The sequence below is a fragment of the Littorina saxatilis genome, linkage group LG3, assembly GCF_037325665.1.
Source record: "Littorina saxatilis isolate snail1 linkage group LG3, US_GU_Lsax_2.0, whole genome shotgun sequence".
Lineage (NCBI taxonomy): Eukaryota > Metazoa > Mollusca > Gastropoda > Littorinimorpha > Littorinidae > Littorina > Littorina saxatilis.
This window is the reverse complement of record NC_090247.1, coordinates 9,156,949-9,184,588: the sequence shown is the minus strand read 5'-3', so window position 1 is coordinate 9,184,588 and position 27,640 is coordinate 9,156,949. Positions and strand designations below refer to the sequence as shown.

Here is a 27,640-nt window from a genome sequence, read left to right as displayed (position 1 = left end):
GCTTTGCATAAGAAAGCACTGGTTCAGTACTGCCACATGAAAAAAAAAACAAAAAAAAACAAAAACACAAAACATATGTACAGTCAAAGTTAGACAACATCCTCAGCAAATTCAGAATTTCACATGCATGCTTTAGAATCACAACACACATCTGCCGTTTACAACTCTGTACATGCTGCTTTGCATTAGAATAAATAACCCACAACAAAATAACACAAAGAATGTGACCAGCTCACTCGAGCACTACTTAATAATAACATATCACAAAGTGGAATGCGGCTCTTCATCTGAGCAATCTAAATACCAAAGACTCAAAAATGTCTTCAGCTAAAAACAAGTCTTCTTCTGCGTTCATGGGCTGAAACTCCCATGTACACTTGTGTGTTTTTTTGCACCATTTAGGCAGCCATACGCTGCTTTTGGGGAAGAATGTTGGGTATTATGTTTTTCCATAACACGTCTGAAGATGCAACCCCTCCTTAGGACTTTGAAAATATCTGAGAAAATCAGTTGAGGAGTAAATACAATGTTGATAGATAAGTAGCAGATGGAGTAAATGTACAGATTTTATTAACAGAAAATGTGGAAAAAATTAGGCCTCAAAGTCAAAAGGGGGAAAATCTCAAATCAAGGAGTCTATTTGTTTTAAACGTATCATACTTAAAAAAAAATAACCCAACCACTATCAATTCACCAGTTTCTGTTCAACACTCGAAATCAAACCAAACGCTGACCCACAACCAATATCTGCAGCCACACACTCTGATTTTTCTCAAATGCACACATACGTACACACACAAAATCATCTGTGTAACTTATTATTTAAAGAAGAAAGAAGAAAATGAAAATAAAAGAGAGAGGGAGGAGAGAGAGAAAGAAAAAGAAAACAAAAATGTGTTATTGAACTTTTTGTATCTCTATATCTCTTAGAGCCGATACTATATGCTAGATGCTTTCCTCAAAACAAAACAAAAATTGGAATGAGAGAGAAAAAGAAATAAAAGAGAAATAAATTAAGATATGAAAGATATCTCTTTTTTTTATTACAGAGAGGAAGAGAGACTGACAGAGAGAGAAGACAGACAGATAGACAGACAGAGCAAGAGAAAGAAAGAGAACAGAATGAGAGGTGTTGAAGGCTGATCCCAAATCTATATTACAGAGCGCACATTATGCAGGATGCTTTCCTTGACCCAAGAAGTGATGTGGTGTGATGCGGTGTGATGCGGTGCGGTGCTAAACATGGAGCCGTTCTCAGGAGGCTGGTGCGTCTCCCCCCGCTGCCTGTTCCTCCTTCTCCCCCTCCTTCTTCTTCTCCTCCCCCGTCTCCAGTTCAAAGTTCTGAAAATGTCCAGACAAGTGAGAATGAAAGCGAAAGTCTCTTGAAACCCACAGATAGACTGCTAACGTTGCAAAATTCAGAATCAAAAAACAACAATTGTACAATTTTGGGACGTTTGACAACAAAAACCACGTTATATTTACAGTATGTCAACCCAATTTTTGTTTTTTTGATTCTGAAAGTCTCTTGTTCATTTCAATGCTTGTTATTCTCTCAGGTGCCAGGAAGATGATTCGGCATAACTCTCACTTACTTTATTCCACATGTTAACCCTTACGCTGGTTGTCGCGACATATGTTGCGCTACTTTACGTATACGGTCACCTGGTTGTAGCGACAAATGTCGTGGGGCTGCGTCAATGTGTTTGGTCGGTTCCGATTACCTCCCATGGATGCGAAAACCTATCCTTAGATCTGTATTCACTAGAAATAAGGTCAGTCTGGGCCCGGAACCTGTAGATACTGATACTTGTGACTCTTAGTCTGAGATACTGTACTAGTGTGTGATTTTGTTGGTGACTGTGGAGTACTTTATGATCAACTGCAGCTTCATTCTGAAAAAAATACCTGTCATCCTTCATGTTCTCCAGGTGCGTCAATTACAGTTTACTACTGACCCTCCAAAACTGTGTTTGTGTTGTTCCTTGTTCATTTCTGTACAATTTTTATTCAACATATATTTTTCAAATATGCACACACAAAAAGATAACACATTCTTTAAAATATGACCGATTTTCTTTATTTTTCTCTCTGTTAATTCACCAGTGGCTATGTAACATGTGTTCCGGAATTGCACCAGTGTAAGGGTCAAGAGTGCTCATTTCCCTTTGTTTCTCAGATGTCAACAAAAATTAGGGCAGGGGTATAGCTAGCTCAATCAATCAATCAATCAATCAATATGAGGCTTATATCGCGCGTATTCCGTGGGTACAGTTCTAAGCGCAGGGATTTATTTATTTATTTAATTTTTTTTATGCAATTTATTTATGCCGTGTGAGATGGACTTTTTTTTACACAATACATCACGCATTCACATCGGCCAGCAGATCGCAGCCATTTCGGCGCATATCCTACTTTTCACGGCCTATTATTCCAAGTCACACGGGTATTTTGGTGGACATTTTTATCTATGCCTGTACAATTTTGCCAGGAAAGACCCTTTTGTCAATCGTGGGATCTTTAACGTGCACACCCCAATGTAGTGTACACGAAGGGACCTCGGTTTTTCGTCTCATCCGAAAGACTAGCACTTGAACCCACCACCTAGGTTAGGAAAGGGGGGAGAAAATTGCTAACGCCCTGACCCAGGGTCGAACTCGCAACCTCTCGCTTCCGAGCGCAAGTGCGTTACTACTCGGCCACCCAATCAGTGTGCCGCAAAAGATTACAAGCAAATTTCATGTGACAGAATTTGTACATATTTTTACACAACAGAAGACCCTCCGAACTAGTCATCGAATCTCAACACTTTTCAAAATGTCAGTCCTGATTTCTTGTATCTGACTGGGCTTTTTCTTTGGTAAAAATGAAGCAAATGGAATATTATCGCAGATTGATGGGTTGAATTTAAACAGGCCTAGCATGATCCTTTATGAGGCAGTCAGCTTTTATAGACACCTGAAAAAGACATGCATAATATTACAAGACAGTACAATAGTGATTGAGGGGAGATAATCACTAAGCACCTTGGTGAAAAGATGTTCAGAATCACGCAGTGACAGTGTCACACTGAAAATCATGTTGAGGCATGACCTCTCTGAAACAACCACAGAAGACTGTGCCATACATTATAGTGGTGGAGGGGAGATAATCACAGAACGCCTGGGTAAAACGAAGCTCAAACATTGACAGTGTCGCTTTAAAAATCACATTGTGCCAGTTAGCTCTCCAAGAAAGGAAAAGAAGACAGTTCTGTACTTGGGATGGAATGGAGAAAAACACTAAATACCTGGGTGAAAACATGGTAACAGCTGGACAGTGTTGCTCTAAAAATTGTGTTTTTAAGGCAACTAAAGCAGAGGGTTATAAAGATGGAGGGGAGATTATTATTATTATTATGAACATTTATGCGCCTAATCTAAATATAGCCATAGGCGCTTACATATTAATTTCTGCCGTTTGAAATGGAATTTTTTACAGACAGACAGACAAACAGACAATTTTTACACACAATATATAACGCATTCACATCGGCCAGTAAACTTCAAGCCTATTAGGCGAGCATTCACCTTTCACGGCCTTTATTCCAAGTCAAACGGGTATTTGGTGGACATTTTTATCTATGCTCATGCAATTTTGCCAGGAAAGACCCTTTTGTCAATCGTGGGATCTTTAACGTGCACACCAAATGTAGTGTACACGAGATAATCACTGAACATCAGCGAAAAGATGAATGTTCACACACTGACAGCATGGCACCAAAAATCATTTTGTAAGGTAACAAGCTTACTCAGAAAACTACAGCAAGAAGACAGCAGTACTATTAGTGACGGAGGGGAGATAATCACTAAATGCCAGGGTGTAAAGACCTTCACAAAGTGACAGCGTGGCACTTAAAATCCTGTTGAAACAGCAACCTACCTCCAACTCTTGCATGATTTCATCCATAATATCTGTGGGGTTGCTTTTGTACTTTGAGGCTGCTTTGATGGCATCTCGGAACATCTGCAAAAGCAATCACGAAATGAATTTTAGACGAGCGAAAGGTTGAGTGTTCAAATTCTGGTCAGTTGCCACTGGTAGGTTAAGGGTGAAGATTTATCCAATCACCCAGGTCAACTAATGTATAGACCTGCTAACTTCTTAACCGCTTTGTGTGTACACGCACGCACAAGACCAAGTACACATAAAAAAAGATCTTGTAATCCATGGAAGAGTTTGGTAGGTTACAGAAACACGAAAATATTCAGCATGCAAAAAACGTGGCAGAATAATCAACAAGACGATTGTGTTCGCTAAACGGATGAAGAATGTCAACCCTTATGCAGGGATCAAGTTGACCAGTAATTCCTGCTATTTTACAAGAACAGTTCACAGGGAAAAAAAAAGAAAAATCAGCTTGTGGTGTTTGACTTGGACAGTTGTTCATAGAAGAATATAATGCAATCACTATGTTTGAGACTTGGTTTGACAGGTTGATGGAAAAGAAGAGATTTCTGCTGACAGGTTATTCTGTTCCGAGTCATACAAGTTGGCAGTCTGTCTGTTTTTGGATTTCTGTTCCTAGTCATACAAGGACAAGGCAAACCTATCACACACACACACACACACACACACACACACACACACACACTCTCACACACACACTTTTCATTTTTTTCATTTTCATTTTTTTCATTTTCAATACTTTATTGTCCCATCGCTGGGAAATTCGGGTCACTTCCTCCCAGTGGAAAGCTAGCAGCAACGGAGTCGCGCTACCCAGGTGTCTGCGTGTTTAGGTCTATTCAGCCACCTGCACTTATGGCAGAATGACCAAGGTCTTTTACGTGCCATTGTGATGACACGCGGGTGGGACATGGCTTCCGTCTCTGGGTCTGCACATAAAGTTGATCCGTCCCGGCCCGAATTCGAACCTGGGACCTTTCGATCACAAGTCCAGTGCTCTACCAACTGAGCTAAATGACAATGGTGACCCCATCTGGAAACCACTCTGCATTGTTGACTACATCAAGAACATGGGCGGGGTGGACACATCTGATCAGGTCATCAAGAACTATTCTGTGTTAAGGAAGACCGTCAAGTGGTGGAGAAAGCTCTTCTTCTATTTATTGTCACACACACACACACACACACTCACACTCTCACACACACACACACGCACACACATACACAACACACACACAGAAAAAATGATTAATTGCCAACAAAAATATAACACATCATGACACTTGAGCGACTCTCACTGTCTCTGTCAAGTTACCGTGCGAACAAAATAAAGTCTGTTTGTACATGTACGACCAACAAATCCCAGATTCACTTGTCCTCCCCTCCTTTCCCAATTAAGCAATATTTCTGTATTTATTTATTAAGGAGATTTCTATAGCGCATAACTAAAAGCACTATGCGCTTTTATTAAGATATGCGCAATATTAAAGGCTTACTAACTTACTCCCGTGTTTACAAAGTATAGTTTGCCCACAATCGATGTCAAACGCACCATAAGACCATATAATGACGATATGTCGTCATGCGCGGACCATATACGTGCATTTCAGCTTGTTCTAGCCTCTGAAAAAGTGAGGATGTCAACAACGACACGGAGTTCTCTCCCTTGCGTCAACAGCGCATGTATTGCCAAATCTATAAATAGGACGATCCAGATCAAAATGAAAATTAACATATCTCAACATTGAAGGGGTCCTAGACCACAATATTTTGCAGGGAACTTAATTTAGCATGTCTCCAGCTGTTGGTAAAGCAATTAGCGTGTATAGTCATCGAGTACATATGGCTTTAAGATAAGAGAAACTTTCACTTGCACTGCGTACACACCTTGACAACATTTGTTCCATCAGACGCGGACACAAAGTAGAATGGCATGTTGTGTTTCTTGGCGAAGTTGAAAGTCTTACTCGTCACTGATGGATCCACTGTCAGGGCAGAAAATCATAGAAATAAAGACATTAGAACCAACACAAAACAATTTTAGCAAATTGAAACTACTACTACATGTAGCTGTTATGTCTGTACATGATCATTTACATGAGATTAAGAATGAGAAGAAACGTTTAACAACACACTGTCGCAGCATAGAGGTATGGGAATGAGCTCCTCCCCCCCTTCCCCCCCCCCCCCCCCCTACACACACACAAAAGAATCTTGCTGAATTTTCTACTCCTGAACCAGAATGCAAGAACCACACAGATGACACGAAATAATGACGTAGACAATACAAATTAACATAATCTAAACTTTGGCATGGAACTCACATGATGCACATATATATGTGAATCAATGCAGCAAACACTGTGTAACTGCCCGCCTCAATTCACACGACAGTACTCACCATCTATCTTGTTGCCTGCACAAAGACAGGGGATTTCTGGCCTGTATTCCCTCAGTTCTTTGTACCAGTTGGGCAAGTTCTTGTATGTTACTTTTCGTGTTGAGTCGAATACCTGCAAGTCCAGTTACAAAAAGTGATCACTTCCTTCCTAAGTATTGCACAATGGCCGGGAACAAGGCCTTACAGGCGGACTCGTTGTTGGCAACAGTGGAAATATCTACAAGAGCATACACATTACAATTTTGTGTTCTTACCTAAACGCATACAAAAAGAGTCTAAGCATGACAAGAAACAACAAGTCGCGTAAGGCGAAATTACTACATTTAGTCAAGCTGTGGAACTCACAGAATGAAACTGAACGCACTGCATTTTTTCACAATGACCGTAGTCCGCCGCTAGTGCAAAAGGCAGTGAAAGCGACGAGCCTGTTTAGCGCGGTAGCGGTTGCTCTGTGCTGCATAGCACGCTTTACTGTACCTCTCTTCATTTTAACTTTCTGAGCGTGTTTTTAATTCGAATATAACATATTTATGTTTTTGGAATCAGAACATGATAAAGAATAAAAATAAAAGTAATTTTGGATCGTTTTATAAAAAAATAATTTTAATTACAATTTTCAGATTTTATAATTTTAATGACCATAGTCATTAATTAATTTTTAAGCCTCCATGCTGAAATGCAATGCCGAAGTCCGGCCTTCGTCGAAGATTGCTTGGCCAAAATTTCAATCAATTTGATTGAAAAATGAAGGTGTGACAGTGCCGCCTCAACTTTTACAAAAAGCCGGATATGACGTCATAAAAGACATTTATCGGAAAAAAAACCGTCTCTGGATATCATACCCAGGAACTCTCATGTAAAATTTCATAAAGATCGGTCGTCGGACGACCGATCTTTATGAAATTTTACATGAGAGTTCCTGGGTATGATATCCCCAGACGGGTGTTTTTTTCCGATAAATGTCTTTTATGACGTCATATCCGGCTTTTTGTAAAAGTTGAGGCGGCACTGTCACACCTTCATTTTTCAATCAAATTGATTGAAATTTTGGCCAAGCAATCTTCGACGAAGGCCGGACTTCGGCATTGCATTTCAGCATGGAGGCTTAAAAATTAATTAATGACTATGGTCATTAAAATTATAAAATCTGAAAATTGTAATTAAAATTATTTTTTTATAAAACGATCCAAAATTACTTTTATTTTTATTCTTTATCATGTTCTGATTCCAAAAACATAAATATGTTATATTCGAATTAAAAACACGCTCAGAAAGTTAAAATGAAGAGAGGTACAGTAAAGCGTGCTATGCAGCACAGAGCAACCGCTACCGCGCTAAACAGGCTCGTCGCTTTCACTGCCTTTTGCACTAGCGGCGGACTACGGTCATTGTGAAAAAAAATGCAGTGCGTTCAGTTTCATTCTGTGAGTTCCACAGCTTGACTAAATGTAGTAATTTCGCCTTACGCGACTTGTTGTTTCTTGTCATGCTTAGACTCTTTTTGTATGCGTTTAGGTAAGAACACAAAATTGTAATGTGTATGCTCTTGTAGATATTTCCACTGTTGCCAACAACGAGTCCGCCTGTAAGGCCTTGTTCCCGGCCATTGTGCAATACTTAGGAAGGAAGTGATCACTTTTTGTAACTGGACTTGCAGGTATTCGACTCAACACGAAAAGTAACATACAAGAACTTGCCCAACTGGTACAAAGAACTGAGGGAATACAGGCCAGAAATCCCCTGTCTTTGTGCAGGCAACAAGATAGATGGTGAGTACTGTCGTGTGAATTGAGGCGGGCAGTTACACAGTGTTTGCTGCATTGATTCACATATATATGTGCATCATGTGAGTTCCATGCCAAAGTTTAGATTATGTTAATTTGTATTGTCTACGTCATTATTTCGTGTCATCTGTGTGGTTCTTGCATTCTGGTTCAGGAGTAGAAAATTCAGCAAGATTCTTTTGTGTGTGTGTAGTTTGGGGGGGGGGGGGGGGGGGGGGAAAGGGGGGGAGGAGCTCATTCCCATACCTCTATGCTGCGACAGTGTGTTGTTAAACGTTTCTTCTCATTCTTAATCTCATGTAAATGATCATGTACAGACATAACAGCTACATGTAGTAGTAGTTTCAATTTGCTAAAATTGTTTTGTGTTGGTTCTAATGTCTTTATTTCTATGATTTTCTGCCCTGACAGTGGATCCATCAGTGACGAGTAAGACTTTCAACTTCGCCAAGAAACACAACATGCCATTCTACTTTGTGTCCGCGTCTGATGGAACAAATGTTGTCAAGGTGTGTACGCAGTGCAAGTGAAAGTTTCTCTTATCTTAAAGCCATATGTACTCGATGACTATACACGCTAATTGCTTTACCAACAGCTGGAGACATGCTAAATTAAGTTCCCTGCAAAATATTGTGGTCTAGGACCCCTTCAATGTTGAGATATGTTAATTTTCATTTTGATCTGGATCGTCCTATTTATAGATTTGGCAATACATGCGCTGTTGACGCAAGGGAGAGAACTCCGTGTCGTTGTTGACATCCTCACTTTTTCAGAGGCTAGAACAAGCTGAAATGCACGTATATGGTCCGCGCATGACGACATATCGTCATTATATGGTCTTATGGTGCGTTTGACATCGATTGTGGGCAAACTATACTTTGTAAACACGGGAGTAAGTTAGTAAGCCTTTAATATTGCGCATATCTTAATAAAAGCGCATAGTGCTTTTAGTTATGCGCTATAGAAATCTCCTTAATAAATAAATACAGAAATATTGCTTAATTGGGAAAGGAGGGGAGGACAAGTGAATCTGGGATTTGTTGGTCGTACATGTACAAACAGACTTTATTTTGTTCGCACGGTAACTTGACAGAGACAGTGAGAGTCGCTCAAGTGTCATGATGTGTTATATTTTTGTTGGCAATTAATCATTTTTTCTGTGTGTGTGTTGTGTATGTGTGTGTGTGTGCGTGTGTGTGTGGTGTGTGTGTGTGTGTGTGTGACAATAAATAGAAGAAGAGCTTTCTCCACCACTTGACGGTCTTCCTTAACACAGAATAGTTCTTGATGACCTGATCAGATGTGTCCACCCCGCCCATGTTCTTGATGTAGTCAACAATGCAGAGTGGTTTCCAGATGGGGTCACCATTGTCATTTAGCTCAGTTGGTAGAGCACTGGACTTGTGATCGAAAGGTCCCAGGTTCGAATTCGGGCCGGGACGGACACGGGTCAACTTTATGTGCAGACCCAGAGACGGAAGCCATGTCCCACCCCCGTGTCATGACAATGGCACGTAAAAGACCTTGGTCATTCTGCCATAAGTGCCTAAACACGCAGACACCTGGGTAGCGCGACTCCGTTGCTGCTAGCTTTCCACTGGGAGGAAGTGACCCAAATTTCCCAGCGATGGGACAATAAAGTAATGAAAATGAAAAAAATTAAAATGAAAAAAATGAAAAGTGTGTGTGTGTGTGTGTGTTGTGTGTGTGTGTGTGTGTGTGTGTGTGTGTGATAGGTTTGCCTTGTCCTTGTATGACTCGGAACAGAATAACCTGTCAGCAGAAATCTCTTCTTTTCCATCAACCTGTCAAACCAAGTCTCAAACATAGTGATTGCATTATATTCTTCTATGAACAACTGTCCAAGTCAAACACCACAAGCTGATTTTTCTTTTTTTTTCCCTGTGAACTGTTCTTGTAAAATAGCAGGAATTACTGGTCAACTTGATCCCTGCATAAGGGTTGACATTCTTCATCCGTTTAGCGAACACAATCGTCTTGTTGATTATTCTGCCACGTTTTTTGCATGCTGAATATTTTCGTGTTTCTGTAACCTACCAAACTCTTCCATGGATTACAAGATCTTTTTTTATGTGTACTTGGTCTTGTGCGTGCGTGTACACACAAAGCGGTTAAGAAGTTAGCAGGTCTATACATTAGTTGACCTGGGTGATTGGATAAATCTTCACCCTTAACCTACCAGTGGCAACTGACCAGAATTTGAACACTCAACCTTTCGCTCGTCTAAAATTCATTTCGTGATTGCTTTTGCAGATGTTCCGAGATGCCATCAAAGCAGCCTCAAAGTACAAAAGCAACCCCACAGATATTATGGATGAAATCATGCAAGAGTTGGAGGTAGGTTGCTGTTTCAACAGGATTTTAAGTGCCACGCTGTCACTTTGTGAAGGTCTTTACACCCTGGCATTTAGTGATTATCTCCCCTCCGTCACTAATAGTACTGCTGTCTTCTTGCTGTAGTTTTCTGAGTAAGCTTGTTACCTTACAAAATGATTTTTGGTGCCATGCTGTCAGTGTGTGAACATTCATCTTTTCGCTGATGTTCAGTGATTATCTCGTGTACACTACATTTGGTGTGCACGTTAAAGATCCCACGATTGACAAAAGGGTCTTTCCTGGCAAAATTGCATGAGCATAGATAAAAATGTCCACCAAATACCCGTTTGACTTGGAATAAAGGCCGTGAAAGGTGAATGCTCGCCTAATAGGCTTGAAGTTTACTGGCCGATGTGAATGCGTTATATATTGTGTGTAAAAATTGTCTGTTTGTCTGTCTGTCTGTAAAAAATTCCATTTCAAACGGCAGAAATTAATATGTAAGCGCCTATGGCTATATTTAGATTAGGCGCATAAATGTTCATAATAATAATAATAATCTCCCCTCCATCTTTATAACCCTCTGCTTTAGTTGCCTTAAAAACACAATTTTTAGAGCAACACTGTCCAGCTGTTACCATGTTTTCACCCAGGTATTTAGTGTTTTTCTCCATTCCATCCCAAGTACAGAACTGTCTTCTTTTCCTTTCTTGGAGAGCTAACTGGCACAATGTGATTTTTAAAGCGACACTGTCAATGTTTGAGCTTCGTTTTACCCAGGCGTTCTGTGATTATCTCCCCTCCACCACTATAATGTATGGCACAGTCTTCTGTGGTTGTTTCAGAGAGGTCATGCCTCAACATGATTTTCAGTGTGACACTGTCACTGCGTGATTCTGAACATCTTTTCACCAAGGTGCTTAGTGATTATCTCCCCTCAATCACTATTGTACTGTCTTGTAATATTATGCATGTCTTTTTCAGGTGTCTATAAAAGCTGACTGCCTCATAAAGGATCATGCTAGGCCTGTTTAAATTCAACCCATCAATCTGCGATAATATTCCATTTGCTTCATTTTTACCAAAGAAAAAGCCCAGTCAGATACAAGAAATCAGGACTGACATTTTGAAAAGTGTTGAGATTCGATGACTAGTTCGGAGGGTCTTCTGTTGTGTAAAAATATGTACAAATTCTGTCACATGAAATTTGCTTGTAATCTTTTGCGGCACACTGATTGGGTGGCCGAGTGGTAACGCACTTGCGCTCGGAAGCGAGAGGTTGCGAGTTCGACCCTGGGTCAGGGCGTTAGCAATTTTCTCCCCCCTTTCCTAACCTAGGTGGTGGGTTCAAGTGCTAGTCTTTCGGATGAGACGAAAAACCGAGGTCCCTTCGTGTACACTACATTGGGGTGTGCACGTTAAAGATCCCACGATTGACAAAAGGGTCTTTCCTGGCAAAATTGTACAGGCATAGATAAAAATGTCCACCAAAATACCCGTGTGACTTGGAATAATAGGCCGTGAAAAGTAGGATATGCGCCGAAATGGCTGCGATCTGCTGGCCGATGTGAATGCGTGATGTATTGTGTAAAAAAATTTCATCTCACACGGCATAAATAAATCGCATAAAAAAAATTAAAAAAAAAAATCTCTGCGCTTAGAACTGTACCCACGGAATACGCGCGATATAAGCCTCATATTGATTGATTGATTGATTGATTGAGCTAGCTATACCCCTGCCCTAATTTTTGTTGACATCTGAGAAACAAAGGGAAATGAGCACTCTTGACCCTTACACTGGTGCAATTCCGGAACACATGTTACATAGCCACTGGTGAATTAACAGAGAGAAAAATAAAGAAAATCGGTCATATTTTAAAGAATGTGTTATCTTTTTGTGTGTGCATATTTGAAAAATATATGTTGAATAAAAATTGTACAGAAATGAACAAGGAACAACACAAACACAGTTTTGGAGGGTCAGTAGTAAACTGTAATTGACACACCTGGAGAACATGAAGGATGACAGGTATTTTTTTCAGAATGAAGCTGCAGTTGATCATAAAGTACTCCACAGTCACCAACAAAATCACACACTAGTACAGTATCTCAGACTAAGAGTCACAAGTATCAGTATCTACAGGTTCCGGGCCCAGACTGACCTTATTTCTAGTGAATACAGATCTAAGGATAGGTTTTCGCATCCATGGGAGGTAATCGGAACCGACCAAACACATTGACGCAGCCCCACGACATTTGTCGCTACAACCAGGTGACCGTATACGTAAAGTAGCGCAACATATGTCGCGACAACCAGCGTAAGGGTTAACATGTGGAATAAAGTAAGTGAGAGTTATGCCGAATCATCTTCCTGGCACCTGAGAGAATAACAAGCATTGAAATGAACAAGAGACTTTCAGAATCAAAAAAACAAAAATTGGGTTGACATACTGTAAATATAACGTGGTTTTTGTTGTCAAACGTCCCAAAATTGTACAATTGTTGTTTTTTGATTCTGAATTTTGCAACGTTAGCAGTCTATCTGTGGGTTTCAAGAGACTTTCGCTTTCATTCTCACTTGTCTGGACATTTTCAGAACTTTGAACTGGAGACGGGGGAGGAGAAGAAGAAGGAGGGGGAGAAGGAGGAACAGGCAGCGGGGGGAGACGCACCAGCCTCCTGAGAACGGCTCCATGTTTAGCACCGCACCGCATCACACCGCATCACACCACATCACTTCTTGGGTCAAGGAAAGCATCCTGCATAATGTGCGCTCTGTAATATAGATTTGGGATCAGCCTTCAACACCTCTCATTCTGTTCTCTTTCTTTCTCTTGCTCTGTCTGTCTATCTGTCTGTCTTCTCTCTCTGTCAGTCTCTCTTCCTCTCTGTAATAAAAAAAAGAGATATCTTTCATATCTTAATTTATTTCTCTTTTATTTCTTTTTCTCTCTCATTCCAATTTTTGTTTTGTTTTGAGGAAAGCATCTAGCATATAGTATCGGCTCTAAGAGATATAGAGATACAAAAAGTTCAATAACACATTTTTGTTTTCTTTTTCTTTCTCTCTCTCCTCCCTCTCTCTCTTATTTTCATTTTCTTCTTTCTTCTTTAAATAATAAGTTACACAGATGATTTTGTGTGTGTACGTATGTGTGCATTTGAGAAAAATCAGAGTGTGTGGCTGCAGATATTGGTTGTGGGTCAGCGTTTGGTTTGATTTCGAGTGTTGAACAGAAACTGGTGAATTGATAGTGGTTGGGTTATTTTTTTTTAAGTATGATACGTTTAAAACAAATAGACTCCTTGATTTGAGATTTTCCCCCTTTTGACTTTGAGGCCTAATTTTTTCCACATTTTCTGTTAATAAAATCTGTACATTTACTCCATCTGCTACTTATCTATCAACATTGTATTTACTCCTCAACTGATTTTCTCAGATATTTTCAAAGTCCTAAGGAGGGGTTGCATCTTCAGACGTGTTATGGAAAAACATAATACCCAACATTCTCCCCCCAAAAGCAGCGTATGGCTGCCTAGTACATGGGAGTTTCAGCCCATGAACGCAGAAGAAGACTTGTTTTTAGCTGAAGACATTTTTGAGTCTTTGGTATTTAGATTGCTCAGATGAAGAGCCGCATTCCACTTTGTGATATGTTATTATTAAGTAGTGCTCGAGTGAGCTGGTCACATTCTTTGTGTTATTTTGTTGTGGGTTATTTATTCTAATGCAAAGCAGCATGTACAGAGTTGTAAACGGCAGATGTGTGTTGTGATTCTAAAGCATGCATGTGAAATTCTGAATTTGCTGAGGATGTTGTCTAACTTTGACTGTACATATGTTTTGTGTTTTTGTTTTTTTGGGGTGTTTTTTTCATGTGGCAGTACTGAACCAGTGCTTTCTATATGCAAAGCTCATGTAAAAGGTTTCAGACTAGCGGAGTTGTGCCCCTTTAAGTGAGAAGCTTGTTTGTGACTCTGCTTGGAAGCAAGTCCTAAGCTGAAAAGCAGGAGGTGAAAAAAACCAACAAAACAGTTTTGTAGTTAAGGGCATGATATGACGACCGTGGTCTAGTGTTCAAACCATCACAGGTCCATGCATAGACTATGAAAGCGCATCAGCTTAACAACTTGTGGGTGCTAAGCCCTTTTGTTAGCTTTGCATGGTTGGAACATTAATTTTTGGGGTATTCTCCAGTTGAAAACCTTAGTGAATAAGTGACTCAAATGGCTCACAGGCTTTTTTCAGTTGACAGCTTTGAAGGCCATAACTAAGACGTCTATCCTTCAATGTCATTGCATAACTTTAACGCCCTTGCATTTTAGTTTTGATATGTCTGCATAATATTCATCAACCACAACTCAGATGCTTTAAGAGACAGATCACAGTAATTTCCTTTGCAGTTTCCACCAGTATAGTTTCCAAAACTGGTTCCCACCAGGTGCTAAGAATGTTAATGATAACAAATATGTAAGTATGGATGGTAATGGTGGAGTATGCTAATCTGTTTTTAAATGAAGAGTGTAGATGCTTCACGCTTAAGTTACAGCCATTGTTACTCTTTTTTTTTTTACCCTTGAAAGTAATATTAATACATGTGCATGTAATATGAAGCACAAAGGGAACCAATATATTCACTGTCACTGAGTGAAATGGGCATGCTCAGGATAAGAGTCCAACATGTATGTGTGATTTTATGGAACAAATCTAGTAGATGTTTTTAAATGAAGGTGTATGCATGTTCATAGAAAGTGGAGAAATAAACTATATTAGTCACTTTAAAATCAAAATAAGAGAGAGAAAAAAATTATGATAATTTGACTATGAAAACCTACCGTTGTGTCCTGAAAGTCACAGCTGGTTACATTTAACCTTGCGCGTAAGATACAGTCACGTTCACACCTCAACAAAGACCAACAGTAAAGTTTGAGGGGAAGACGGAAGATTATAGTACGAGCATTAAATTAAATAAACCTTGTTCTTCTCTAGAGTTTAGTGCAGACTTTGAATTGGTACATAATGTTCTTGTACACAATTGGTACATAATGTTCTTGTACACAATTGGTACATAATGTTCTTGTACACAATTGGTACATAATGTTCTTGTACACAATTGGTTCATAATGTTCTTGTACACAATTGGTACATAATGTTCTTGTACACAATTGGTACATAATTTTCTTGTACACAATTGGTACATAATGTTCTTGTACACAATTGGTTCATAATGTTCTTGTACACAATTGGTACATAATGTTCTTGTACACAATTGGTACATAATGTTCTTGTACACAATTGGTACATAATGTTCTTGTACACAATTGGTTCATAATGTTCTTGTACACAATTGGTACATAATGTTCTTGTACACAATTGTTTGTCAGATATGTACCCCGCGGGTTAGGGGGAAGAATTTACCCGATGCTCCCTAGCATGTCGTAAGAGGCGACTAACGGATTCTGTTTCTCTTTTTACCCTTGTTAAGTGTTTCTTGTATAGAATATAGTCAATTTTTGTAAAGATTTTAGTCAAGCAGTATGTAAGAAATGCTAAGTCCTTTGTACTGGAAACTTGCATTCTCCCAGTAAGGTAATACATTGTACTACGTTGCAAGCCACTGGAGCAAATTTTTGATTAGTGCTTTTGTGAACAAGAAACAATTGACTCTATCCCATCTCCCCCCCCCTTTCCCCGTTGCGATATAACCTGCGTGGTTGAAAACGACGTTAAACACCAAATAAAGAAAGAAAGACAGATATGTGCAGGCTAAAAATTGTCACTGTACGGTACTAGAAATGAGTAACACGAGTGTTTGTCTGTGTGTTTTAATCCAGAACAGGAAGTTCCTTTCAGCTATGAAATTGTACGAGTTGGGATACAAGATTATAGATACAGTTTGGAAGTGCGGTATGTTATATTTATACATATAGGTTGTACCTTTAGAAATGGTTACAAACACAGAATGTGTGGTTTAATGTTGATTCATAAAATGTGCGTGAATTGTTCAACGTTTTGATGCGCTTGTCTGTATGTGTATTTATTAAATTTGTTGGGATTGCGTAAATGTGCACATGAATAAACCACATTAGATTCAAATTTTATTTGGAAGGTCTTTGAACATACTTACTGTGTTTTGATTCACTGGCAGAGTGGTTTTTTGTGTGTGTAGTTTTATTTCATTTTGCCATGCCTTTGCCAGTTTTCATTTATGGCGTAGCCAAAGTTTTCATTTATTTGTGGTGCATGTTTATGTAAGCTAGAATCGATATCCGTCCACCAGTTTCGTTGCTTGTACATTATGTATGTCTGGCATTGCATGTATATGCTACAAGATTGTGATGATAACAGTTTTTTCTGTTGCACTGACTGGTCAATTGCATTGTAATGCTCAACAGTGTCTGTACTGACTGTTAATAACTGGAAATCAGCAGAACCTGTGTACTCACACTTCAAGAATACAGCTTCTTACCAGTATATTAGCAGAGACATACTATCTATGTCTCTGATATTAGCGACTCGTTTCAAATATATATTATATACAGAGTGTTTAAATTCATTTGTCATTTTATGATTGTTATATATATAGGACTGAAAGTTAAATCATTTTCTATTGCCCAATCACAACAGCAAAACACTTTTTTTCTTGTGGTAAAACGTTTTTGCAAGACATTATCTGAGAGTAAGACATCATTAGACACCCATAGTTATAATGGAATATTTTATGTGCCAGTAGTAAATTAAGTCAGGTGAAGTTGTGAACTAGTTGTAAATAGCATAAATGCAGTTCCCGGTACAAAAGGTGTTTATTTATAATTGAGCCGTTGTCAGCTGCGTGATTGTTGGAAATACATGACAATAATACCGTCTGAGGTTGTTCTCTTTATGAAATACATGTATGTGGGTTGAATGTTCTCTGAAGTGTTGTTCAGTTTTATGGAAGCTTATTGCCAATGGCACTGAATCTGAGTTTCTCTCACACGAACAATGTGTTCGTTTGAACCAGGCAAACACACACACTCAAACCATAGACCAAATAGCCTGGACCGCCAACTCGTCACGTGACCCTTCGAGGTTACGACTCTCGACTTTCAGGGGCGCGTCACGTCCGGTTTGAAAGGCCAGCGATTCGAAGACAGTGAAAAGAAAGCACGCTCCAGTTATTTGTGACAATGGGAGGTGACAATGAACTGGATTTTCCAAAACTCCAAACTAAACTTAACAAAACTCATCGAAAAACATGTTCCATATGCACTTTTGCTGAGTTTATTTTAGCATTTTCAGAACTTACCTCGGCAACTTCGTCCATGTTTACAATCGACACCGGATATGATGTCCCCCTGATTTCTGAAAGGCCATATAAGCGTAGGTTTCTAAATGCGAGAGGCGCTACCTCGTAATAGAGAGAAAGAGCGGAGAGAGAGCTAGTTGGCGGTCCAGGATAAATGGTCTATGCTCAAACACACACATATTTATTTGAACTTTCATTCACATGCGCACACACTCACTGTCGAGTGACCCATTCTTTGAACGCACATACACCCATATCATACAGAATACACACAAAAATAAACAAATTATTTCGTTATTTATTATTTCAGTTTCCTGTACAATATTTACAAACAGTTTAAAATTCATGTACATGTTAAATTAAAATTTTACAAATATAAATATGGCAACCATTTTCCAATTCATTATGTACAACAAAATCCACTTTGCATACAGTGGAATGATTTCACGAAGGTGGAATTTTCATATTCAGATAAATTAATTGAACGCGAAGCAAAAGAAAAAAATCTAATATATCGAACGTGTTATGTTGAAACTCGCATGCATGCGAACACATACATATTCAGTTATGAGCTTCTGAAATAACATGACATGAATATGTTTACTGAGAAAGTAAACATATATCACACAGGAGTTTGATCAGAACAATACATGTGCTGTTAACGGTGAAAAGTTTAGAATGTTTCTGATATTTTGTTTAATGTACAGACTCCACAATGAAAATGCTTGACATATTTTGTACAAACACAAAGTCAGAAAAAAATCAGATCTTGAAATCTCTTGATATGTCACTGTTGCAGATACAATGAATCTGGAATGGAAGAAGTACAAAAGAAACATGTCTCCTAACATAAGATATAGTACGAGGTCAGTTCATGCGTCACTTCATGCACAGGTTCCCTAGGTGAGTTGCTGTTATCGTAGTTGTTCATGAGATAATCAAATACACGCAGAGATAATGTTTCAGATAACCAGGCCAAAGAGATCACAAATAATTGCTTCGTGTTCCTAATTTGAAGGTGTGTGGACTCGTAAGCCTTAATTTGTACAGACCCAAACTATAGAAGTTAGCCAATGCTTGAGAAAGGAATAACTCGATGTTTGATTGATGGGTAATACGCAAATTATTCATCTTCCGGTAAAACGTTCCATTTCGCAGTCTGACTTTCATTTAACATTTCGGATTAAATCCAATGAAGCATGGTGTACCTGTCCCCAAAAATTCATAGCCCTATTACATTTACTGTTTAAGCAACTTAATTGCCAAGCGATGATAAAATCAATGATGAATCAATTACATCAGTCTGATCGCCAGTGCGTTGAAATGAGCATTAAAACTATAAGCATAGGTTTAAAGGTAGTAGAGTCTGGTTGCATCCTCTTCAGAATGATTGAAAGACAAACTAATTTACATGTACATACTTATTTAAAACACGTTATAAAAGAGAGGCATCAGACTGAGGGGAAAAGTCACTGAGTAATTAACGAACTTCAATGCCAACTCGTAAAAAAAAAAAAATAAAAAAAAAGGTTGATGTGCAGACATTTGAGTTCTAGTCAGGAAAGTGACGGACATTTCCATTTTAAAACTGCTGTAGCAGATTCCAGGTTATCTTAACTTCCCAAGTGACACTGACAGCAGAAAGAAAGCAAACTATATGGTACGTCCTGCTGCTATTTTACAGCCAACTTATGCACTGTACAATGTAGCGTGTCATTAAAACAGACTTTGAAAAAACATGTAGTTGTACTGAGAATTACGCAGTGCCAAGGAAGCATGATCAGTATCACGAACTAGGTGTGTACATTTTGGCATGATCAGTTGAATTTTGTACACATGCAGTCCCAAGAATGTTATTAATCTATTCTACACAAATTTACATGTCAGAAAAAAGTAGCTTTAATGCCAAACAGTACACTACGTCTTCCAATTTTGGCTGCATCATAATAAAATTATTCCATCTTTGACCAGGAAGAGTCTATATCTTCTTGCATTAAAAAAAAGAAAAAAAAAAAGCAAGCTATTACTGTGACTACTGAAACTTGAACTTGTTTCACATAATCATGAAACATTTTTGATTCAAATTGCTGTTGGCATCGCACAATGCAAAGCAGAATATTCACCAACATTTCTAAAGTGACTTGAAGCAAAAAACAATTCCATAATCTCAAAACTGGCTGACCGCCAGCAACATGTCTCTTTCTTTTTCTTGAAAAAAGATTGTCCACGTCAACAAACACAGAAGTGGCGAAAAGTTCGACTGCATTATGGAAACCAGAGTCCACATGCAAACACGGTAAGATGACTAGAACGTTTACAATCAGGACCAACAAATGCTGAAGAGTTCGGAATGCTTTACTTTAGTCAAATAACAGATCAAATTATTGAGTGAAAGGCGCTGCGGTTCCTGATATGTTCATTACTGAATCACAAGAGAAGAATAATACATGTACTAACTTTCATTTCTCATGGACACACCAACAAAGCGGAAAACAAGGCTCGATATGCCAACGTTCACCTCTTTGCAGTCCAAAGAAAAATGACACTGCTTGGACAAATCTGATGTGTTCACAGAGTGTACGAATTAGAAAGAACCAACAAGTCTATGATTTAAGTTGTGCATGAACATTGATTTATTTACTCTTAGTTTCCCCAGTTAGGTCATTAGGTTTTTATTCTTAATACACTTGCTTTTCATCTTATTCCATTGTCAAAGTGAATTCTGCTTCACAGTGCCATTTAAATGTCAAATATTAAGGCAAGATAATTGCAACAATTTTAAGCATGAAGTCTGCTGAACAGAAGTGACTATACTACAAGATTTAAGTTTCCTTCTATCACTTTGGTGAACATGTTGATTGTCTAGGTTAAGCAGCCTTGTGTGGATTTGTTTTGCCTCCAAAGCAGCAGCTTGAATGTTCTATTTTCTACCAATAACGATTTAACGTTGTTCTCTGATAATAACGACAGATCAAGTCATCATGAGTGAATTCTGGGTTAAACCTGTTAGAACAAACTGCTGCTTTCCTGAGTAACCGAGTTGTTAAAATGTGCTATTATTATCAACCAACACTCAGACAACGCTTGCATATTTAACTTTTCATTTTTTTTTTATATAGGAGCACATTTCAAACACACCTCAAATTTGATCAATATTCCTAATTCACTTGCCCTTGTAACCCTCCCCCCAAAATATTACAAATTTAAAATATATATATTAAGAAATCAAATGACTATTGTGTCCAAATGATGAGCTCTTGTTTGTTGTCAGAAAGCACTTTGGTAGGGGAGTAAAAGTTTTAAACAAAACCACACCTTTCAATCATGGACAAATGGGTTCCAGTGATATACATGTGTAATTAATTGATAATTAAGTTTCTGTTCAGGTGCAAACTGTCCTTTATACAAAACCAAGCTAGCTGCTATGTGTTCAGCAGCTTTTGTCAAAATAACTGGATCATTAGTTCACACATTTTCAAGAAGTTTGTGTAGGCTCACTCATTTACTGTAAATACCTTGAAGTATTGTCTCTAACAAATAACTGGATTGCTGTAATTTTTGAAAATAGATTTAATTCAAATGACAATCATTGAAGAAGTAATGTGTATAAGCATAATAACTTCCTGATCATCTGTCTCTAACAGTTAACATTCATTAACCAAAGTCAGTCAGTAAAAAAAAAAAAATCCAACCTTTTTAAATATGTGTTTTTGTTATGACCTTTAACTTATTTTTAACCATGACAAAATATGGAATGTTGACTTTGTTTGCATAACTTTCTACGACCATACAATCACCACATATATTGGCTGAGAGAAATACCTGTTAACATATCTCAGGAAATGTGCACATAGATATATATAAATATATCAATATGTTTTCTTTAAACATTGGATTAATTTCCAAAGATGAATATAATTGAAGTCCAATTCTGTCTTTTTGCTGACAGTTAGTATAACTGCATAGGGGAAGAGTAGATATGTCTGTGTAAAGATTAAACAATAAGTGCACACTGTGTAAATATAAATGTATTCTCATGTTTGGACCACGCGAGGGCAGGATCTTTGCGTTCACAAATTATTCAGTGATAATATAGTTCAATATAATAATTAATATCTTCTTCTTATTCGGAATGTTGTAATCTCCAGTAAAGTAGCTCGGATATCTCTTGTATATTCACAAAAATAAACTTGCTTGAAAGCATACAACAAGCAATTTGTATTTCACAAAAGAACTACTACAGTGGAGTCCGGGTACAACGAATCTCAAGGGAGATACATTTTAGTTCGTTATATCAGTAATTCGCTGTAGAGTTTTCAACCCTAAATGGCCTCAAGACAATTATATAATTGTATAATTAAACGTTAGGAATAAAATCAACAATGCTATTAACTCACTCAGTGAGAACAAAGCAAAATTATACATCAATATTAAAAGGAGAAAATCAAAACAAAAAGATACTTCCAGAACAGCACTTTTTAAAGTTGTATGTTGTGTAGTATAGTTGTCCATGAGTTTACAAGGTTGTTTTTTTCACAAAGAAAGTGTGAGTACTCATGTCACACTTTGTTTTTCAGTATCACAAACCAATTTTGGATTCTGGGAGCTGCATCTTGCAAAGCAGTTCACTCTCTCCGTAGTCTCACACACACAATTCCATACCCGAGCCATTCCACATCTCCTGAATCCATCCAGTTTTTTTTTTATTCCTTCTGCACATTTACCAGTTCTGCTGGGTTCATGTTTTCACAGAATCTTCCGCAGTCATACAGCACCAGCAAATGAACATTTTCAAATCAGACTGTCAACCTTTCATCCACATTTTCACCCGAGACATGAGCAAACATCACTTGACACCATGCCCAGAAGATGCGGTCCTTGTTGAAACATGATAAAACTGACAATATCATAACGCAGATCCATGACAGTTCAAGCTGAGAGCTCTGGATAACAATTGTTATCAAAGTCCATCGTACCAGAACGCTCTCTCAGATCCTCTCAAAGGTCATTGTTAAAATAATGCTTTGAAGACAGCATCATAATTCACGGAAAACACTTTATTCAGGTCTTGTCGAATATCATATCCACCCTGAAAGTCCACACAAAGGTTACATGCTCGTACTCAGACTTCTCAGGTGTTCCTATAACCCTGAAAATCCAGGTAGCGTTGTTCAACTTAATGCTTCACTAGACTTTCTCAATCTCAGAACACAGTTATGATGCTCACAACATTTCATGAATCCATGTCGCCCAGAAAATCCATCCCGATTGTATCGGTGTAATCATAAAAGCCCTGAAAATGTTCAGTTTCACAACCTAGATCTAGACCTTCTCACAGCAAATGACACCATTTCAAGTTCCTGTGATGCTAATCGTCTGGGTAAAACTCCCAGGTGCATCCACCACGACTTTGACAGTGTGCACCATGCAAGAAACACATTGAGAAGTTGTCAAGCTTTTGTCTAACACTTCGCGTAGTTGTCAAGCTTTTGTCTAACACTTCGCGTAGTTGTCAAGCTTTTGTCTAACACTTCGCGTAGTTGTCAAGCTTTTGTCTAACACTTCGCGTAGTTGACTTTGCCCAGTTCATTTGAGGCTTCAAGCACAGTTAGTTATCGAAAAACTTCAGCACTGTTCCTGAAAACCTCCCTTGTTCAGACAAAGCCACCACAACTACGACTTTGCTGGCATTTGATCGAGTGTTGATGGCATTTGATCGAGTGTTGATGGCATTTGATCGAGTGTTGATGCAAGCCACTCCCAACTACCCCTGGCAGAAAGAATTCAGCTACTGTTGTGACGCAGAATAAACCGCTTGATGGATCGTTGCAAGTCCATGCGATGTCCCACCTGAGTGACGCCCAGTTCGATGTAGTCGTTGCGTTCAAGGTGCTGCACCCGCTTACCATTCACAGCACTGCGCGCAAAGCTGGGCTTGTACTGAGACATGTCTAGGCTGTCCAACCAGTCCAACACGTCTTCGCACTGCCACGAGTCCACCGCTTTTGTCTGGAACGGCCGCTCACCCTTCGCTCCACCACCACCCCCAGTCTGTTCCACGTTGAACATGGGAGGTGGGGGGATGAAATTGTCTGTTATTTCTTCGTAAGCGTTCTCCACGCCGTCGCCAAACTCTGGCGGCGGTGGGGGCGGCACGATGATGTCGTCATAGTGATGAGCGAAGGGCTTGGAGTCGCCTTGCTCACTGGACAGAGTGCTGAGAGAGGACACGGAGGACACGAAGCTGGCAGCGTCGTCATGTCCGAAGGCCGGCATGTTGCCTTCAGCAACTCCGTCTCCCATGTCAGCGGCGAAGGAGGGAGGTGGGGGGATGATCTCAAGCTGCGTCTCGCCGTCCACGAAGTCTGCTGGGGGCGCCACCATGGTCGGTTCGTGAACCCCGTTACTGGATGACCGGTGCTTCAGCGTTCCGTTGCTGAGTGAGGGCTCTGTGTGGGAGTGGTCTTCCGTTACTCCGATGACCTCAAAACCGTTGCCACGGTTGCCCGAGCCGTCGAGGTTGAGCTTGCTGATCCGGTCCTTGATGGAGACCTTGGCTTGTGGATCGCTGGCGTCGTTCGCTGGCTGCACCTCCACCACTGTGGGTTGGGCCCTAGTGGTTGCTGCTTTTGTCTCAGGCTGTGGCGCAGCAGGTTTGGTGCCACTTCCTTTCAGCGTGGACGTGCTGTTCCCTCCGTTGATTTTCTGCAGGTAGTCCTGGCGAGCTTTCTCCGCCAGTGCCAGGAAATCGTTGGACTTGATCGTCCCCACTTTCGGCAGGGGAGTAGTGTTGGAATTTTTAGTGGTGGGAGATGTGGGCTTCTGAGATGTGGTGGAGGTGGGTGTGGTTGACGGCCTTCCTAATGTGGAGGCCTTTGTCTGGAGGGTTCCTACAGAAGGTTTAGCTGCTGTCTTGCTGGTTGGAGGGGGAGGAGCGTGGGGTTTGGCGGGGGCTGCTTTGTGCATCACGATCTCCTTGGGTTTGTTGAGCGGCTCAGGCACAGCTTTTCCTGCATTGGCTTTGCTGGTGGGAACTTCCACAGGTGGTTTATTGCCCCCTGCCTTGCTGGCCGCTACCCCCACTTGTACCTTGGAGGCAACAGGAGTGGCCGCAGCCTGAGGTTTGCCGTCGGCTTTGTCCCCTGCGGCACCAGAAGCGCTCAGCACGTTTGGCTTGGCAGCGGCTGCGTTCCCTTTGTCTCCCTCCGTTGTTTCCTTGGTGTTGCCCTCACCCTCTGGCTTCTTGTTTTTCTTCAGCGTGTCACCGGCAAAGTACTTGGTCGCCTGCAGCTTGCGGTTCTTGTTCAGGCGAGCCTCGATGTCTTCCACCACTTTCGTGTCCGTTGTCTTTTCCATTCGGTTTCGTCTCTGGGCGATGGCTGCCATGAGAGCCTCCTGATTGCGTGTGTTCTTGTCGGCGATGACAGGCGCCGAGCTCTGACGCTCCGTGAGACGAGGACCGTCATGCTCCATGCGAGCCCTCCTCTGAGCAACCGCCGCCAGGATGTCCGAAGTGGGGATGAGGGAGGCATTGGAGGCCTGGGGAGGGGGGTTCATGCTGGGGGCACTGGACGATCTGCTGGGACCCCCGTGTTCCGAGTAGTGGGAGTGGGGAGGGGGGTTGGTAGGAAGGGGGGGAGGGGGAGGAGGAGGCGGAGCTTGCGAAGGCGGGGGCGGGGCTGGAGGTGGGGGTGGTTGAGATGTGGGGGGTGGGGGGTGACCGGGTGGAGGAGGGGGAGGATTGTTGGGAGGGGGGGTGTGATGATGACCGCTGTCCATAGCGTTGTGGCGCTGCTGCACCAGAAGGATGTTGCTGGCCGAAGCCACGTCGGCCATGCGCAGGTCCCTCTCCGTGGTGACGGCACTGTCGTGGCTAGAGCTGGCCTGGCTGATGTTAGACTGCACCGAGCTGCGACGCGAGTTGCTGGTGCTTGACGAAGCAGATGGAGGTATCAACATCCTGCTGTGTCTGCTCGGGTCCATCTGAGGTGAACCATACGACTTGGTCGGAGACCCAGCATTCCTCTGCGGGGAGCCGGGCTTAGGGGCTAAGGCAGGCATATCCGACGGGGCAGCGTACTGTTGTTTTCCTGGCCCCTTTCCGCCTTCCTTGCCCACAGAGATGAGCGTCACTGAAGGGGTGGGGTCTCTTCTGGGGAGAGTTGAGGTTGAAGCCCTATTGGCAGCCATTGCAGCGGCACTGCTAGCGAGGCTCTGCTGCAGGTAAATCTGCTCAGGAGCAGAATTGGAAGCTGACACTCTGCTGGGGTTCATCACAGGTTGTGGGGCCTCATCCCCAGAGTCATCATAGTCCGGCGCAGGCTCGTAGAACTGTTTGTCCGGGGGAGGCGGCACGGGTTTGCCCACTGTCTTGCCGTCATGAACATCGGCTGTGACAAGCAGCATGGCGTTAGGGTGTTTCTTGATGAAAGTCTGGGCCTGCTCGTAGATCCGATCCTCAGCGAAGGAGACTAGCGAAGGTTTGTTGTAATGCGGGGGGAGGGAGTCTGCACTGCCCCCACTAGAGCTTTTCCTATGCTGCAGTTTGGCCTGTTCCAGCGACTGGGTCATCACGCTGGGATCGTCCGTCAGCTGCGCGCTGGTGCCGGGCCGGAAGCTCGACTCGTACAACGACTCTTTCTTGCGGGCAGCGATCTCTTCCGACACGTTTGCATAGATGGACGACGAGCCAGTATTGGTTGTGTTGATTTGGACCATCTCCCCTCTGGAAGGCGGGGCTGGCGCCTTGCGTTTGGGCATGGGCGCGCGAACCGGAACGTCCGGTCGATCCCCAACCGCGTAGTTGATGGTTCTGTCGGCGACAAAACCCGCCATGCCTGGGATAGCGGGGACGTAGACGGAATGAGACTTGCTCCAGGTGGCCGCCATTTTGTCTCTTCCCGCCCCTCCTTCCGCCCCTGCAGGCTGCCTCAGCTGCACCTCCTCCGTCTCCCCGCCAAAGTCCATGTCGGCCAGGTCAGGCGTGCTTTTGGAGCGCTCGATGGTTGCGGTACCCGCCTTCCTGTGGTACTTCTTGATCCTCATCTCAGCGGGGCTCAGCTTGGACATGTTGGAGGGCTTGGAGGCGACTGGAGGTGGAGGGGGCTGACTGGTCTCCATCATCTCTATGACGGACACACGCTTCATGGTGTGGGATGCCCTGACCGAGGCCACTTTCGGGTCGGCGGACGGCTGTTGGCCGGCAGTGTCCAGGCTGTGGCAGGAGTGGCGTCGACTGGCCGAGCCATGGTCAAACTCTGCGATCGTCTGGTCCAGTTTTTCTGTAACAGGGTGAAAAGGTTTGTTGTTTTTAGTGTTGTAAGCATGATGAAAAGATGGTGTGTGTGTGTGTGTGTGTGTGTGTGTGTGTGTGTGTGTGTGTGTGTGTGTGTGTGTGTGTGTGTGTGTGTGTGTGTGTGTGTGGTTGTCACGTTTCAATATATCACTCAAGGTGATTATGAACCGGTTAATTACTACTAATTAACTAACCACACCACGATCCACTCTCGCAGTCATACAATTAAATAGAGTCAACAAAAGTATAAGTTTCAGACGCCTGTTTATGTATAAACTCTCCACCTCCCTCGAGCCTTCACTCAAAATATGTTCCTTTTACGTTCTCAACACGTAAAAAACCAGTGTTCACTGACAAAATGCCAGTACTATGTAGAAAATTATAGTAACACGCTGAACCCGTGTAAATACAGTCGAAATGAGAATGTTCTGTTCGAAAAGCTCTAGTCCGTGCAGGTGTCACACACCCCACGTTGTCACTACTCCAATGAAATCATAGATACGAAAAGACAACGGTGGTCAACGTGGTGCGTACGACATGGTGCACTTAGCTTTATCTCTGCTGCTGCTGCTTAGCCGGTATGCTG

General features: G+C 41.3%; 3 protein-coding genes across 3 annotated transcripts in view; 1 reads left to right on the top strand and 2 right to left on the bottom strand.

Annotated features, from left to right (window-relative positions):
• Positions 1–17,337, top strand: part of LOC138961549 (rab-like protein 2A) — a 23,389-nt gene extending 6,052 nt beyond the window's left edge. The window contains exons 5-8 of the mRNA XM_070333208.1: positions 8,007–8,118; positions 8,545–8,642; positions 10,408–10,491; positions 13,067–17,337. Coding sequence (XP_070189309.1) covers positions 8,007–8,118; positions 8,545–8,642; positions 10,408–10,491; positions 13,067–13,153 — 381 coding nt within the window. The 3' untranslated portion in view covers positions 13,154–17,337. The remainder of the gene's footprint in view (positions 1–8,006; positions 8,119–8,544; positions 8,643–10,407; positions 10,492–13,066) is intronic.
• Positions 88–7,956, bottom strand: LOC138960824 (rab-like protein 2A). The gene is made up of 5 exons (XM_070332469.1): positions 7,918–7,956; positions 6,350–6,461; positions 5,836–5,933; positions 3,922–4,005; positions 88–1,341 (listed from the first exon to the last, which is right to left on the bottom strand). The coding sequence occupies exons 1-5, from the start codon at positions 7,954–7,956 to the stop codon at positions 1,255–1,257; spliced, it is 420 nt and encodes a 139-aa protein (XP_070188570.1). The 3' UTR covers positions 88–1,254.
• A 706-nt stretch (positions 17,338–18,043) lies between the features above and the next one.
• LOC138961089 (uncharacterized) overlaps positions 18,044–27,640 on the bottom strand; it is a 91,334-nt gene continuing 81,737 nt past the window's right edge. The window contains exon 18 of the mRNA XM_070332685.1: positions 18,044–27,040. Within this exon, the coding sequence (XP_070188786.1) occupies positions 23,544–27,040 (3,497 nt within the window). The 3' untranslated portion in view covers positions 18,044–23,543. The remainder of the gene's footprint in view (positions 27,041–27,640) is intronic.

Bases quoted from the DNA above. Each gene is read 5' to 3' on its own strand.
- LOC138960824 (XM_070332469.1), bottom strand. From the start codon at position 7,956: ATGGCCGGGAACAAGGCCTTACAGGCGGACTCGTTGTTG. The intron at 6,462-7,917 runs GCAACAGTGGAA...CTGGACTTGCAG, and splicing joins TACAGGCGGACTCGTTGTTG to GTATTCGACTCAACACGAAA. The intron at 1,342-3,921 runs GTAGGTTGCTGT...GGACATTTTCAG, and splicing joins AAATCATGCAAGAGTTGGAG to AACTTTGAACTGGAGACGGG.